We start from the raw sequence: 16180 nt of genomic DNA, 5'->3' as shown, positions 1-16180 counted from the left end.
AGAGGGGTGCCTGGCTGGCTCAGTCAGGGGAGCATATGACTCTTGACCTTAGGGTTGTGAGTTTGAACTCCATGCTGAGTATAGAGATTGCTTAAAAATATAATCTTTTTTAAAAATAGAGTAAAGGAAAATGGGCAATATCTTATGTTGCAGGTGGGAAGGCCAATTCATAAAACCTATTGAAGAACAATTTTTTAGGATTTCTCAAAATTACAAATGCATCTACCCTTAAACCCAGAAAAAGTCCTTTTCTAACCTTTCTAAGAATTTATCCTACCGATATATTTTTTTTTTTTTTTTTTTTTTTAAAGATTTTTTATTTATTTGACAGACAGAGATCACAAGTAGGCAGAGAGGCAGGCAGAGAGAGAGAGAGGAGGAAGCAGGCTCCCTGCTGAGCAGAGAGCCCGACGTGGGACTCGATCCCAGGACCCCGAGATCATGACCCGAGCCGAAGGCAGCGGCTTAACCCACTGAGCCACCCAGGCGTCCCCCTACCGATATATTTAACCATGTATAAAAAGATATATAGTGAAGGCACTGACTTCAGCTTGGACATATCAAAAGACTGGAAACAATCTACACCTCCATCATGATGTGACTGGTTAAGCAAATTATAATATATCCATTTAACAAAACAGTATGCAGATCCATGTAACAAAACACTATACAGTCGTAAAAATCGAGACTGCTCTTTTATAACAACGTGGAATTATTTCAAATGTAAAATAAAACAAACACGTGAAGAGTGTGCTACCATCCACATAAAAAGAAAGGGAATGTTCACATATGTATTTGCTTGTATATACATAAAATACCTTTCGAAAGATATACACATACAATTCAGATAACACTGTTTGCCTCCAAAGATGGGGAACAGGATGCCTAAGGAACAAATCAGTGTGTGTATGTGCACATGCGTGTGCATAGGTGACGATTTCCAGTAATCTTTGAGTTTTCAAACCACTGTACTTTCTACTCAAAAAGATGAACAAAATATACATTTAAAGTATTTTTAAAATAAGTAATGAAGGAGTCATTAGGTTGTAGAGAGACCTGAATTCTAGTCCTGAATTTATCAATAACCATTTACTTCCTCTTCTGATCAGTCTCCCTCTTCCTCATTCCATCAAACTCTATGCATTTTTCACCAAAGTATGCAGGTTTAAAAAGGTTCATACATGAGGATTCTGAACTATTATATGTCTCAGTATAAAAGGCTGGGTTCAAGTTCCTATAGAAGCAAGTTCCAGCAGAACAAGCAGCACAACCTTGCAAGGCGCTTAGCTCTGAGCAGGAGTAATCTCTCTTCCCGCCAGTAGATGGGGTCAGTAGCTATGATCAGGTTCATTTGCCAAATTGGAAACCTGCTCTAAGGGACACAAGGACTTAGCCTCGAAGAACTGTTGAGCTAGAACGAGCCTGAGAGTTCAGCCCAGCTCCCGTATTTTACAGATGTGGAAAATGATGTCCACCTGGTCAGAGTGTGAAGACTGACATGGTGAATACTGGAATCCACATCTCATTATTCCCACCCAGTCCTCTTCATTAAATACTTTAATAAGCCAAAAGACTAAAACTCAGAATTTGGGAAAACTCAGTTCAATCAGGCTAGGCTTAGTTACCACTTTACACTTTTCTAAAGTTACAAGAAGGGGTGCCTGAGTGGCTCAGTTGTTAAGTATCTGCCTTCTGCTCAGGTCATGACTCTGGGGTCCTGGAACTGAGCCCCACATCAGGCTCCCTGCTTGGTGGGGAGCCTGCATCTCCCTCTCCCACTCTCCTGCCTGTGTTCCCTGTCTTGTTGTATTTCTCGCTGTCAAATAAATAAATAAAATATTTTAAAAAATAAAAAATAAAGTTACATGACTATGGAAGGATTGGTCTTTAAATATTCTATTAAAAGATGGTTAAGTTCACAGAACTATTACATAATTCTTTCAAGTACCTAATTTTGAAATAGTCAACAAATTTCCTCATTTTAGTGTCTAAATTTTGGCACAACCTGTGACTCATTCAGAAATAAAACCTCTCCCCCTATTTTCATTTTCCATTTAACATAGGTAACTCCTAACTTGAAACATGATGGATTAATTTTTTGTTGTTGAGATGTTTGGAAATGACCTAAACACCCCCAAATAATGGATTATTTAGTAAATCTGAAGCAGCTCTTGTGATATTTTTAATAATTCTGAGTGGGCAACACAGTGTGGTGGTTACAGAGCCACACGGCCTGGCTATGTCCTGGTCTACCACTTATTAGCCCTGTGACCTTGGGCAAACTTCTTGCCCTCTTCCAGCCTTGGTTTCCTTGTTATCAAATAGGGATAAAAGTAGTACCTATCTCATTGGGTTGCTGAGAAAAGTCAGTGAACTGAAGTGTAAAATGCTCAGAATGGTATCAGTCTATAGTGTCTGAGGACAATGAAGCCCCTTAGTTCTACCTGAAATGTTGGGTCCTTTAAAAAAGAATGCTTGCTTGCTAGCCTGAGGTAATTTGTAATTGGGTCTTCTGAACTCAGAATAAAACAGGGGGAAAAAGTCAAGTAAAATGTTCGGGGAGGCTAGCTTGCTACACTGAGCGGTCTCGGAGCTGTTTCAGAATACTTGGCTTCTATCCTTTCTTGGCTCCTTAACTACAGGATACTCTATGCTCATTTCTTCTCCAAGATGGAATGGTGGTGACTGGTGGAGAAGGACGTTAGGGGACAAAAGCAGCCAATTATAAGAACAAGTTTTATAAAGTCTGGTACTTCCCTGTTCTAGTCTGTAAGAAGGGAGGAAGTTAGAGAAATGAAAGGCTCTCCCATTCTTCTACAATTTGAGTTCAGTTCTCTTATTTCAGGGCATTGCAGAACTATTTGGAGTACACCCTGCTATTCTCTCCTTTCTTCTTTACTCAAATGCTCCTTTACTCCTACTAAGTGTCCAGGGTGAGATCTGCCTTTGAGCAGGGATTTCTGATTATACCTTGCAGTCAAGGCTAGACCTGGGGAAAGTACTTAGGTCTGCTGGTGAAGCCAGTCATCCTTTACCTCCATGGAAACCTGGGCAAGAGCTACTTCTCAGAGTCGTAGTAAAACTCTATCTTTTCTGTTTCCACAAGTCTTCAGATCAGTGTGGAAATTTTATCACAAATAAACCCTCCCTTCTCTTGATTTCTGGACAATGAGGCTAAGATTGATCGAGCGGCTACATGAACACAGATTGAGGAGGGCAAGGTTCAAGCATATCCTGTGACTTGCAGAGTAAGGGCTCAAAATATAATTGTTGAATAAACAATACGTGTATAAGAAGGTATGCTTGTGTTCTCAAACAGTCTCCTTTCATTGTATTTAATATAATAGCCATAATCACATCAGGGTCTTAAAATCATCAATCATACTCAGATTAAGCAAAAAGTACACAATTTTATAGGCCTGAGATGACTACTGGATACAGGAGGGGAACAAGACCCAATTTTACCATTTTCTAGCTATGTGATTCCTAACTTGTAATCAAACCTCTACAAGTTCATTTCCTCATCTATAAAAGGGGATTAAAAGTTACAACTACCTCATGGGCTATTTCAAGAATTCACTTTAAAAACAGTAAAGCACTGTGCAAATGTTCTCAATCTTCTTATTCATCTAACATATGTGCACGCTCTCTGTAAGTACATGTATCTCTGTTAACTAAAGAGACGTTTTTATTTTTATTTTTTTTAAAGATTTATTTATTTATTTATTTGACAGACAGAGATCACAAGTAGGCAGAGAAACAGGCAGAGAGAGAGGAAGGAGGAAGCAGACTCCCCATTGAGCAGAGAGCCCGATGTGGGGGGCTCGATCCCAGGACCCTGGGATCACAACCTGAGCCGAAGGCAGAGGCTTCAACCCACTGAGCCACCCAGGCGCCCCTAAAGAGATGTTTTTAAAGAAAAGCTTTTAGAGATAACGTGAGCTTTCACTTCTCATCTGTCCTATTGGCTAGTATCAAAAGAACAAGAAATAATAAGTGTTGGTGAGGATGTGGAGAAAAGGGAGCCCTCCTGCCCTGTTGATAGAAATATAAGTTGTACAGCCACTAGGGAAAACAGTACAGACATTCCTCAAAAAGTTAAAAATAGAGCTATCGCATGACCTAGCAGTACCACTTCTGCATAGTTATCAGAAGAAAGGGGCAAACCAATCTGAGGAGATCTATACATCCCTATGTTCTCTGCAGAGTTTTTTTTTTTTTTTACGATTTTTTTTTTCATTCGACACAGAGAGAGAGATAGCAAAACACGGAATACAAGCAGGGGGAGTGGGAGAGGGAGAAGCAGGCTTCCCGCTGAGCAGAAGCGCAATGCAACCCTCGATCCTAGGACCGTGGGATCATGGCCTGAATCAAAGGCAGATGCTCAAGGACTGAGCAACCCAGGCGCCCCTGCAGTACTCTTTATAATAGCCAAGACATGAAAGCAACCTAAGTGCCCATCCACAGATAAAAGATAAATTAGATATAATATACAGTAATACAAATTATATATAAATATATAAATGCAATATTATTCATCCATAAAAAAGAATAAAACCCTACCATTGTCACAACACGGATGGAACCCAGAGTGTATAATGCAAAGTGAAGTCCGAGAAAGACAAATACCATATGATTTCACTTGTGTGTGGAATCTAAAAACCAAAGCAATGAACAAACAAAACAAGATTTTAGACACAGGCAACAGTTGGCTTCCAGAAGAGAGAGGGGTTGGGGGGCAGGTGAAAAGGGTGAAGAGGATTCAGAGGTACAAACTTCTAAATAAAAAAAAATAATAAGTCATGAAGATATAATATACAGCACTGGGAATATAGCCAATAATATTGTCCTAATTTTGTATGGTGATAATGACAGCTAGACTTAGTGTGGGGATCACTTCATAAAGTATAAAAATAGAAAATCACTATGATGCACACCAGAAGCCGACAGGATATTCTACACCAAATATACTTGAACCATAAGTAGGTAAGAAAGGTGCTCAGAAGCATCCAACGCAAGGTTAAATCAAAATCTCAGCAGCCCGGGGCGCCTGGGTGGCTCAGTGGGTTAAGCCGCTGCCTTCGGCTCAGGTCATGATCTCAGGGTCCTGGGATCGAGTCCCGCATCTGGCTCTCTGCTCAGCAGGAAGCCCGCTTCCTCCTCCTCTCTCTCTCTGCCTGTCTCTCTGCCTACCTGTGATCTCTCTCTGTCAAATAAATAAATAAAATCTTTAAAAAAAAAAAAATCTCAGCAGCCCAAGAAAAATCAGCCTCCTTAGGTGCACTGTGCCGAGGACTGGAAAAATGAATCTTTGGTTGGACAGCCCTAACCTAGGACCGCTGGGTTCGCAGGAGAGCAGAGTTCCACCCTCGGTGGGCATTCTTCCCCCCCCCTTTTTCTTAATTGATTTTATTTATTTATTTGACAGAGATCACAAGTAGGCAGAGAGGCAGGCAGAGAGAGAGAGGAAGGAAGCCGACTCCCTGCTGAGCAGAGAGCCGATGCGGGGCTAGATCTGGGATCATGACCTGAGCTGAAGGCTGAGGCTTTAACCCGCTAAACCACCCAGGCGCCCCCACTCTTCTCCCTTTATTCGATTCCCCCTCCCTCCGCTCCACTCCGGGTGCCGAGCCCCCTCCCTGTCCTCGGTGCGTAATCTAGACTCTCCGCAGAGGCCGCTCAGACCCTTCGGCCTACAACTTGCAGGCCCAGCAACTACCACTCCTCCTCGAAACCCTTTCACCCCGACCTTTAGAAAACGAAAGACAGAAAAAGCGCCGGAGGAGGTGGGGCTCGGGGGACTGCGGTCGCCTCCGGGCGAACATGCGCAGAGGCCGCGGCGGCCTGCGGGCCGGGGTGGGGCGGGGGGGAGCGGGGACCGCGCGGCCAGGGAAGGGGAGCAGCCGCCTGGGCTGACCCAGCTCGGGGAGCTGACCGCGCTAGCCGGCGCCCGCCCCGGCCTCCCGGCCCCACCTCCCAGAGGCTCGCGGGCCGCCGGGTCGAGCTGCGGCCGCGGGAGGGGCGGAGCGCGGCGCCGGCGGCGGGCTGGCGGGCCGCCGGGGGCGCTGCGTACCTGGTAGCGACCGGTGAGCAGCTGGCTCCGCGAAGGCGTGCACAGCGGCTGCGTGTAGTAGTTGTCCAGGAGCACCCCGCCGGCCGCCAGCGCGTCCAGGTGCGGCGTGCGGATGTTGGAGCCGTGGAAGCCCACGTCGTTCCAGCCCAGGTCGTCCGCCAGCACGAAGACGAGGTGCGGCGGCCGGCCGGCCCCGGCGCCTGCGCCCGGCGGGGCCGCCAGCTGGAGCAGCCACAGCAGCAACGGGAGGACGCCGGGGAAGAGCGGCCGCCGCGGGCTGGGGCCTCGGGGCAGGCTCGCCGCGCCGCGCCGGCCCATTCTTTGCCGCGTACGGTCCCCGCGCCTGTGGCTCCGGCAGCCCCCGGCGCGGCTTGCAGAATCAGGAACTGGGCGGCCGGGCCTGCCCCGCCCCCGCACGGGATCTCACCCCCGGCGGGCGGCGGGCTGTAGAGGCCTGGCCCCGGGGCCCGCGCCGCCTCTGACCGGGGCCCGGGCGCGTGTGGCGGGGGAGGAGCCAGTGGAGAAGCGCCCGGGGGCTCCCGCTCCCCGGCTCGGTGGAAGCTCCGCTGATGCTTATGAGAGCCAAGATTTCTTCTCTTTCCGGAGACGAACTTTGCAATGTAGCATCCTCAGAGGAGCAGATGTAGCCTTTTTAGTAACTCTTCTCCATTTACAAAGCATTTTCTTTAAATTTCGCCAACAAACTCGGCAGCTAGGAACTAGCTGTACCCTATCCCCCCGCCCCCCGCACCCCGGAGCCTAACTCAAACTCAAACTCACATCCTGAGCCGGGATATTTTAAAGGTCGTGGAGGAATCATTGCTGGCCAAAGAATTCATAGACTTGTGCAAGTGGGAGGTCGTTGGGGAGGCAGAACGCTAGGTGATGTTTGAGATGCATTTATGAATAGCATACGACCGTGAAGCCACTTCCTCCTCACTACCCAAAAGAGGGCCCAGTACACACGCCGATGGCCCAGTGCCCTTTTGAAGGTGCAGTTTCACTTAGACTGCCCTGAGGATTGGGGCGGGGGTGGGGGGAGGCTGTTGTGTGACCATTGAGTGGCTCATTAGAATGTTCAGGTATGAGCCTCTTCATGGCTGACTCCTCGACATTCAAGTAGTGAGCCAAAGAAGTATAGTATGTAATTTGCCTGAAATCATCTGAGGATGGAAGGGAAAGTCTCTTAACCGCATGCTCATTGAAGTGGCAAGTTAGCCTTATGACCAGTACATTCCCACCACCATCCAAAACTGTCTGCCTCTTCTGTGTCTTGAGATAGACTATAACTATTTACACTTATGGAAGCTGGTGGGTTAGGCACTCTATCCTTTCAGGTTATCTGAGTCTGATGCCATGGGAATTATTTCACAGCTTTATAAGTTGTGGGTAACTGGTACCGAGGGAAACTAATTTTTTTTTAACATGTTTTCTTTAAATTTAATTAATTAACATATAATGTACTATTGGTTTCAGAGGTACAGGCCTGTGATTCATCAGTCTTATATATAATACCCAGTGCTTATTACATCACATTTCTTCCTTAATGTCCACCCAGTTACCCCATCCCTCCCTACTGCCCCCCCCCCCCCAGCAACCCTCAACTTGTTTCCTATGGTTGAGTCTCTTACGGTCTGTCTCCCTCTCTGGTTTTGTCTTATTTTTTCCTCTCTTCCCTTATGATCTTCTGTTTTGTTGCTCAAATTTCTCACATCAGGGAGATCATATGATAATTGTCTTTCTCTGATTGACTTACTTCACTTAGCATAATACCTTCTAGTTCCATCTACCTCATTGCAAATGGCAAAATTTCATATTTTTGATGGCTGCATAATATTCCTATGTGTGTATCTGTACCCCATCTTCTTTATCCATTCATCTGTCGATGGACATCTGGGCTCTTTCCATAGTTTGGCTATTGTGGACTTTGCTGCTATAAACATTGGGGTACCCGCGCCCCTTACATTTGTATCCTTGGGGTAAGCACCCAGTAGTGCAATATCTGGGTCATAGGGTAGCTCTATTTTCAACTTTTTGAGGAACCTCCATACTGTTTTCCAGAGTGGCTGCACCAGCTTGCATTCCCACCAATAGTACAGGAGGGTTCCCTTTTCTCCACATCCTTGCCAAAATCCTGTTGTTTCTTGATTTGTTAATTTTAGCCATTCTGACTGGTTTGAGGTGGTATCTTGTAGTTTTGACTTGTATTTCCCTGATGATGAGTGATGTTGAGCACTTTTTCATGTGTCTGCCTGCCATTTGGATATCTTTTTTGTAGAAATGTCTGTTCATGCCTTCTGGCCATTTCTTGATTGGATTCTTTGTTCTTTGGGTGTTGAGTTTAAGAAGTTCTTTGTAGATTTTGGATACTAGCCCTTTATCTTATATGTCATTTGCATATATCTTCTCCTATTCTGTCAATTGTGTTTTAGCTTTGTCAACTGTAGAAACTAATTCTTGTTTATACATACACATCTGAATTCTCTCCAGTGGAGTGACAATCCCCAAGGCCAAGGAAACAAGTTTTGCCTTCACTTGCACATTTGTTTTAATATTCATGGTTTGATTCTTGGGTTGTCCTTTGAACTAGTTTTAACACCTTACCAGCTACCTCATTAACTGAATCAAATAAAATCTTTAACACATATTTGTTTTTATATTTGTACAAGGGTCATTTTATCTTTTTTAAAAAAATTATCCTTTAACATATAGAGTATTTTCCTTGTACATATAATTACTTTTCTTTTCATAAAGTGGATTAGTTAATGACATATCCAAGTTTAATCTCTAGTGGAATCAGTGGAATTTAGCAGGAAAAAAATGTAAAGTTAGCATTACTCTCAAAAGAATAATTTTGAAGAGCTGTTTGATTCTAATTAAGGCTTGAAAATTTCATTTGAAGACACCGTAAGAGAATGGATAAGGAAGATGTGGTCCACATATACTATGGGGTATTATGCCTCCATCAGAAAGGATGAATACCCAACTTTTGTATCAACATGGACCGGACTGGAAGAGATTATGCCGAGTGAAATAAGTCAAGCAGAGAGAATAAATTATCATATGGTTTCACTTATTTGTGGAGCATAACAAATAACATGGAGGACAAGGGGAGATGGAGAGGAGAAGGGAGTTGAGGGAAATTGGAAGGGGAGGTGAACCATGAGAGACTATGGACTCTGAAAAACAATCTGAGGGTTTTGAAGGGGTGGGGGGTGGGCGGTTGGGGGAGCCAGGTGGTGGGTATTAAGGAGGACACGTATTGCATGGAGCACTGGGTGTGGTGCAAAAACAGTGAATACTGTTAGGCTGAAAAGAAATTTAAAAAAAAAAATAGAGTTCAAAGCAGAAAAATAAATAAATAAATAAATAAAGACATCATAAGAGATAATAAAAGCTTGAGAATTTTCTACTATGCCATTGCATGTCCTTTCTCTCCGTAACTGTTTCTCTCTACCCTTCCTGATAGAAATCAAATTGCCCAAACATGGCTGTTGATCTGCAGAAACAGTTCCTTCTTTGACCACCTCCTCCAAAACTAGCTATACTTACACTGAGACTTCCCATATTCTGCATTTTCAAACAAAAACCTATGCTAATTGTGCTCTGGAAATGTGCAAATGAATTAATTTAAAAGTTAATTTTATTTTTATGTCTCGAACACATGATATGCGGTACAGGCTAGTTATTATGAAGTCTCTCAGTTAGACTTTGATATTTCCTGAAGACTAGACTCAGGTAATGGGTTTGTGCAGAAGTATCATAAAAGTGATAGATCTACTTGAGGCTTCATATTAAGAAGGACATGATTTTGATTTATTATATGATCATTTTGTTAAAGCAGCCATTTCTTCACTATAAAGTTACTATTTTCCCCTTGTAACCAATCATATTTTATGGGGAGATAATTTGAAAATACGTTTATATTCTATTTTTCTAACACGTTTTAGCACTCACTGATGCTTCTTGCTTTGATCTATTATTACTAGATGGTTGCTGAATGGTGATTTTCTAATTCTATCACTCCTTCTATATTAATTAGTTGTCAAGTAGGAAAGAAGTTTGCCTTCTCTCCCATTAATTTGTTCACTTAAATTACTCTAAACTCATGGATTCTTGTTTTAATCAATGTGCTTTACTATAATTATTTTGATCCTCAAATTTCATTTGACCAGTGGGAGCCCCTTCAGTCTGGCTCTCTGTACCCGTTTGGCATATCCTTTTTTAAACTTTGAGCATTCCCCTACTTTTTGATACAACAAGGTATTCTAGGTTCATCTTGTAATTTTCCTCCCCCAACCCTGGAATTAACCATTTCTACAAGGAACCCTCCCTGATTGCTTTTTTTTTTTTTTTTTAAGATTTTATTTATTTATTTATTTGACAGATAGAGATCACAAGTAGGCAGAGAGGCAGGAAGAGAGAGTCAGAGGAGGAAGCAGGCTCCCCGATGAGCAGAGAGCCCGTGATGCGGGGCTCGATCCCAGGACCCTGAGATCACGATATGAGCCGAAGGCAGAGGCCTTAACCCACTGAGCCACCCAAGTGCCCTCCCTGATTGCTTTTAATGGAGGATGGCATCTAGAAATCAATATCTGTGCTATAGGTGTGCTCGTTGCTACTGGGCTGTCATTACTTCCAGGATCTCTCATCAGACAAAGATAGGAACTAGATGTATACATTCACGCAGACATAAGTATGTATATATAGTATATTGATGCATACAAATAGGTACAAAACCATAAGTTCATAGTGAATATCTCCAATTCTACTTTCCCCCTTTCCATACTATATGGGTAGTACCAATTTTCATTGTTACCAGCCATTAAAATTTCATACTTTTTAATTTTTGCCAATCTGATATGAGAAATGGTATCTCACGATAGTTTTTGGTTTTGCCTTTTTTTTTTTTTTTTTAAGATTTTATGTATTTATTTGGCAGAGAGATAGAAAGTGCACAGATAGGCAGAGAGGCAGGCAGAGAGAGAGGGGGGAAGGGAAGCAGGCTCTCTGCTGAGCAGGGAGCTCGATGTGGGGCTGGATCCCAGGACCATGGGATCATGACCTGAGCCAAAGGCAGCTGCCTAACCGACTGAGCCACCCAAGAGCTCCTGGTTTTCCATTTCTCTTGTGAGTAAGGTTAAACATCTTTTGAGATGTGGAAGGGCCATTTTTATATCATCTTTGTGAATTGTGTCATACCAGTTGAAAATGACTGGTTTGAGTCTCTTCCCCCTCATTAAAAGTTCTTTATGGACTAGAGAAGTTATCTCTTTAACTGTGATATGTATCAGAAGTATTTTCTCCCAGTTTGTAAACTGTCAAATATTTTGTTATGGTGTTTTTTGATAAGCAAAGGTGATTTTTTTAACGTGCTCAAATCTATCAATTTTTTTCTTGCATCTGGATTTTTTGAGTCATGATTTGACTTTCCTTATGCCAAATTTAAAGTAAAATTCACCCACACTTTCTTCTAGTATGACTTCAGTTTTCATATTTAGGTCCTTGACTCATTGGCATTTATTTTTGTGGATGCTGTGGGATTTGAATCCAATTTTACCTTTTTCCAAATGGTTACCCAGTTCCTAACACCATTTGTAAAGAAAATAAAGAGGTCTACGCCCCACTGTTATGAGATACCATATTTATCATATGCTTAATTTTCTCATATACTTGAGTCTATTCTGGGGCTTTCAGTTCTATTCCACTGGCATGTCTATTGACTCAGGCACTGTAACTATTTCAGTTACAGAGGCTTTATAATATGTTTTAATGTATGATAGGAATAATGACCCCTCATAATTTAATATTTAGTGCTTTCCTGGTTATTCCTGCATGCTTATTTTGTCATATGAATTTTAACATCAACATGTCCAGTTCCATAAAAAAAAAAAAAAAAATTTGTTGGTGGGCTGCCTGGGTGGATCAGTCAGTTAAGTGTCTGCGTTCATGATCTCAGGGTCCTGGGACTGAATCCCACGTCAGGCTCCCTGCTCAGTGGGGAGCCTGCTTCTCCTTCTCCCTCTGCCTGCCACACCCCCTGCTTGTGCTCTCTCTCTCTTTCTCTCTGTGTGTCAAATAAATTAATAAAAATCCTGATTAAAAAAATGTTTTAAGGGGTGCCTGTGTGGCTTGGTGGTTTAAGCCTCTGCCTTCAGCTTGGGTCATGGTCTTGGGATCCTGGGATCGAGCCCCACATTGGGCTCTCTGCTCAGCGGGGAGCTTGCTTTCCTCTCTCTCTCTGCCTGCCTCTCTGCCTACCTGTGATCTCTCTCTCAAATAAATAAAATATTTTTTAAAAATGTTTTAAAAATTTTTGTTGGTATTTTTATTGGGCTTGCATTAAATGTATAAACTAATTTAGAGACAACTAAAGTCTTTGTAGTATTAAGTTGTCCTATCTAAAAACAAAGGTTATCTTCCATTTATTAAGTCTACTTTTGTGTCTTTAAGAAGTTTTAAAAATTTTCCTCAGATCAGTTTTGTGCTTGTCTTGTTAACTTTATTCCTAAATATTTTATCTTCTCTGTTGCTACTGGAAGGGGGCTTTCTTTATATCCTTTAACTGGTTATTATTTGTGGACATGAAGTTTACTGATTTCTGCATTATAATTTATATTTTGCCAAATACTGAATTATCTCACTCTTTGAGTTTGTTTAATTATTGATTTTTAAACGTTTTTCCCAGTACATAATCATATCGATAAAAACCATTTCAGTCAGTTAGGAGATGCAAATATTAGGACTGAAATAAAGTCAGCTCCCAACTCACTAGTGGGTATAAAAGTTAATTTGGGAGTAGGTAGAGTACTGGGAACGTGGGATATATTTTTTATATAGAAAGGATATTTTATAGGGATGCTTGAGTGGTTTAGTCAGTTAAGTATGGGCCTTTAGCTCAGGTCATGTTACTGGGGTGTTGGGATTGATCCCCACATCCAGCTCCCTGCTCAGTGGGGAAATCTGCTTCTCCCTCCCCTTCTCCCCCCTGCTCGTGCTCTTGTTCTGTCTCCCTCAAATTAATAAATTAAAAAATCTTTAAAAAAAGAAAGTATATCATACATAGCACTTGGTTTGCATCTAACCCATACAAAACCTATTTAACTCATAGTTAAAATCTCTTAACTCCTGAAGTCAAGAAGAAAAAGACCAACAATCCATTTTTAAATGGGCAAAATATTGGAACATAATAATAGTTTACAGGAAAGGAGATATAAGTTGTTATTAAATAAATGAATAGATGTTCAACCTCACTCAAGAGGAAAAATACAAATTGAACCTTCAATGATATACCACCGATACTAGTGATAACGCACTGCTTTTGGTATGGCATAAAGAAACAAACCATCTCACACATTAATTGCAGAGGTGAAATTTGGCATAATCTCTAAGGGAAACAATTTTGCTTATCTCTCAGAATGCACATAGGGGTGCCTGGGTGGCTCAGTGGGTTAAAGCCTCTGCCTTCGGCTCAGGCATGATCTCAGGGTCCTGGAATCGAGCCCCGCATCGGGCTCTCTGCTCAGCAGGGAGCCTGCTTCCCCCTCTCTCTCTGCCTGCCTCTCTGACTACTTGTGATCTCTGTCAAATAAATAAATAAAACCTTAAAAAAAAAAGAATGCACATACTCTTTAATCCAGCAATTCCCATTGTAGGAATTTATCCTTCAGATATATTCATTGGGAGAAACAGCATGTGCATGAAGATAATCATTTTAGTTTTAGTTTTATTAGAAAAAGGCAAATAATAGGGTCTGGCCAAATTAATTATGGAATACTAAGTAATCATTCAGAAGGATGATATGGAATAATCTCCAAAACATGGCATTACTTTTTAAAAGCTAGGCAAAAAACATTATGCTTGGTATACCTTAATTTGTTTAAAAATATATGTATGTATATATATATATATATATATTCATATATTTTCATGTTTTAAGAGAGAGACTCTAGTGCATTTATAGAGTATCTCAGGATACAGAAGGATACAGAAGAAATAATAATATTGATCGTCTCTGGGCAGATAGGTTGCAGACAAAAATAGGAGAGATACTGACTTTTCACCATATATCCTTTATGCATTGTAAATTTTTAACTTTATACATATATTATCTATTTCTAATAAAATTAATAATGGTAATACTGTTATTTACATTTAAACAAAAATTAAATTGCATTATGAGAATAGAGTGCTAAGACAAATATTCCCCAATGAACATGTTTGGAAAGCCCCAAGGCCATGCACTAAGATAATCACATTGATGCTCTTGCTGTGCCTCCTCATTTCTCCAGTTTGCAGACCCCCTGGTTCTTGGCACAGTGCTAACCAGCTAGAAGCTATGCTTAGAAGTTAGGATACCTGTGTTTCAATGCTTCTCCCAACCCATTTGGTTTTAGTGTCCTTGAATATGATAAATATTGCATACAAAGTCCAAAACACTATCTCTAAATGTTTAACCGTTGGGGTAGAGATAAGAATGACAAGAAGTCTTTCTTCAGATAGAGAACCTGAAATTCACTAACTAAATGTGGTAAATTATCGTTGGTGTTACTCATTGCCCCATTACCGCCCTGCATAGTGCAGAAGGAGATAGACTTGAACATCAGAAAGACTATCCCAACTTTGTTAATTTAGATGTCAGCTATTAAATTATTTTCACACACACACAAAAATTACTTTCACAATACATTTAATTTTGGAAACTGACCTAGGATGGATTTGTTTCTACCATATCTAACCGAGGTATAGAGTGTCTTCTGGAAAGTCTATGAGGTCATATACCAGACTTACAGGAGACCGTTCTTTTTTTTAAGATTGTATTTATTCATTCGACAGAGAAAGAGAGAGAGAGGGAGCACAAACAGGGGAGGGGCAGAGGGAGAGATAGAAGCAGGCTCCCCACTGACTAGGGAGCCAGATGTGGGGCTCAATCTCAGGACCCTGGGATCATGACCTGAGCCAAAGGCAGACGCTTAACCAACTGAGCCACCCAGGTGCCCCCAAATGATTGTTCTTAATGTTCTTTTACCTTCTTCTAGTCACCAATACTTAAATGCACAAGTTGTATTAACTATTACCAGTTCTATTATCACTGCATTAAGAATCATTAAGCACGTGGGAAGGTAACTATAAGAAGCATCTTGAGTTTATTGTTGGTTTTGTTTGGTGTGTTAATGCATGTGCATGTCTTGAGAGAAAAAGGGTCAGTTTTTAAAAATCTTTCTTTTAGCTCTAATATACTCCAGATTTCTGAAATTGATAGTCTAGATAAGAACAGTGATGGCCAACTCACAATGAAACTTCCTTGACCCCCTCTTCTTGTCCTCAAAACTGACTAGAGAGAGTAGAGAGTGGAAAACAGCACCATTCATTAAAAAAAAAAAAAAAGATTTTGGCATAGCATTCTTTTGTGCATAAGTCAATGCACTAGGGGTGCTAGGCTGGCTCAGTCAGTAGAGCCTACAATTCTTGATCTCAGGATGTAGGTTTGAGCCCCATGTACAGAAATTACTTTATAGTAATTACATAGAAATTACTTTAAAATTTTTTAATCTTTTTTAAAAAAGTAAGATAGTGCACTGAGCATATATAGGTCAATGAATTCTCACAGAGTGAACACACCCATGTAATCACCACCAAGATCAAGAAACAGGATGTTGGTATTGCATTTTGTCTCATTTCTTCTTTCCTTTCCTTTACCTTTCACACAGTCCGAGCCTTAGTCTTTGCACAATATTTACTATATACAACTGAATTGCATTCACTTTTTCTGTACTGAACATTTTACACTGTATACCCATTTCTGAAGCAGTTCTAGACCAATACCTCGCAACCCCTTTGGCCAGGCCTGCACGAGCTATGATGGTGTTATATGCCATTCATTGTCTATTGCTATGTGATCCATTTCATGATCTTCCTCTACTCTGTTCTGAATACAAGCTACATGTCGCAGACTCCCTTATCTGCTTGCTCCCACATAGGTTCAGCGAAAGGGGGCACTGGTGAGAGATTGGAATGTGGGAGGAAGAGAGAAGCCAGGGTGTGTCTTCCCTCCTTTAGGCTTTGGGTAGCATCGTCAACACCATGGTTCAGTCTCCTCTGTGGTTT

The 16180-nt window shown here is 41.6% G+C and overlaps 1 protein-coding gene across 2 annotated transcripts in view; it reads right to left on the bottom strand.

Moving 5' to 3' along the window:
* The window catches only part of ARSB (arylsulfatase B), a 168597-nt gene extending 162006 nt beyond the window's left edge, over positions 1–6591 (bottom strand). Inside the window, exon 1 of one of the 2 annotated variants that reach the window (XM_045074528.1) lies at positions 6074–6591. In XM_045074528.1, the coding sequence (XP_044930463.1) occupies positions 6074–6391 (318 nt within the window). In that variant the 5' untranslated portion in view covers positions 6392–6591. The remainder of the gene's footprint in view (positions 1–6073) is intronic. The other variant, XM_045074527.1, reaches the window with a different exon arrangement.
* Positions 6592–16180: the final 9589 nt, after the last annotated feature.

The sequence above is a fragment of the Mustela putorius genome, unplaced genomic scaffold (genome assembly GCF_011764305.1).
Source record: "Mustela putorius furo isolate JIRA1106 unplaced genomic scaffold, ASM1176430v1.1 tig00537350_pilon_pilon_pilon, whole genome shotgun sequence".
Lineage (NCBI taxonomy): Eukaryota > Metazoa > Chordata > Mammalia > Carnivora > Mustelidae > Mustela > Mustela putorius.
This window is presented reverse-complemented; position numbering and strand designations above follow the sequence as displayed.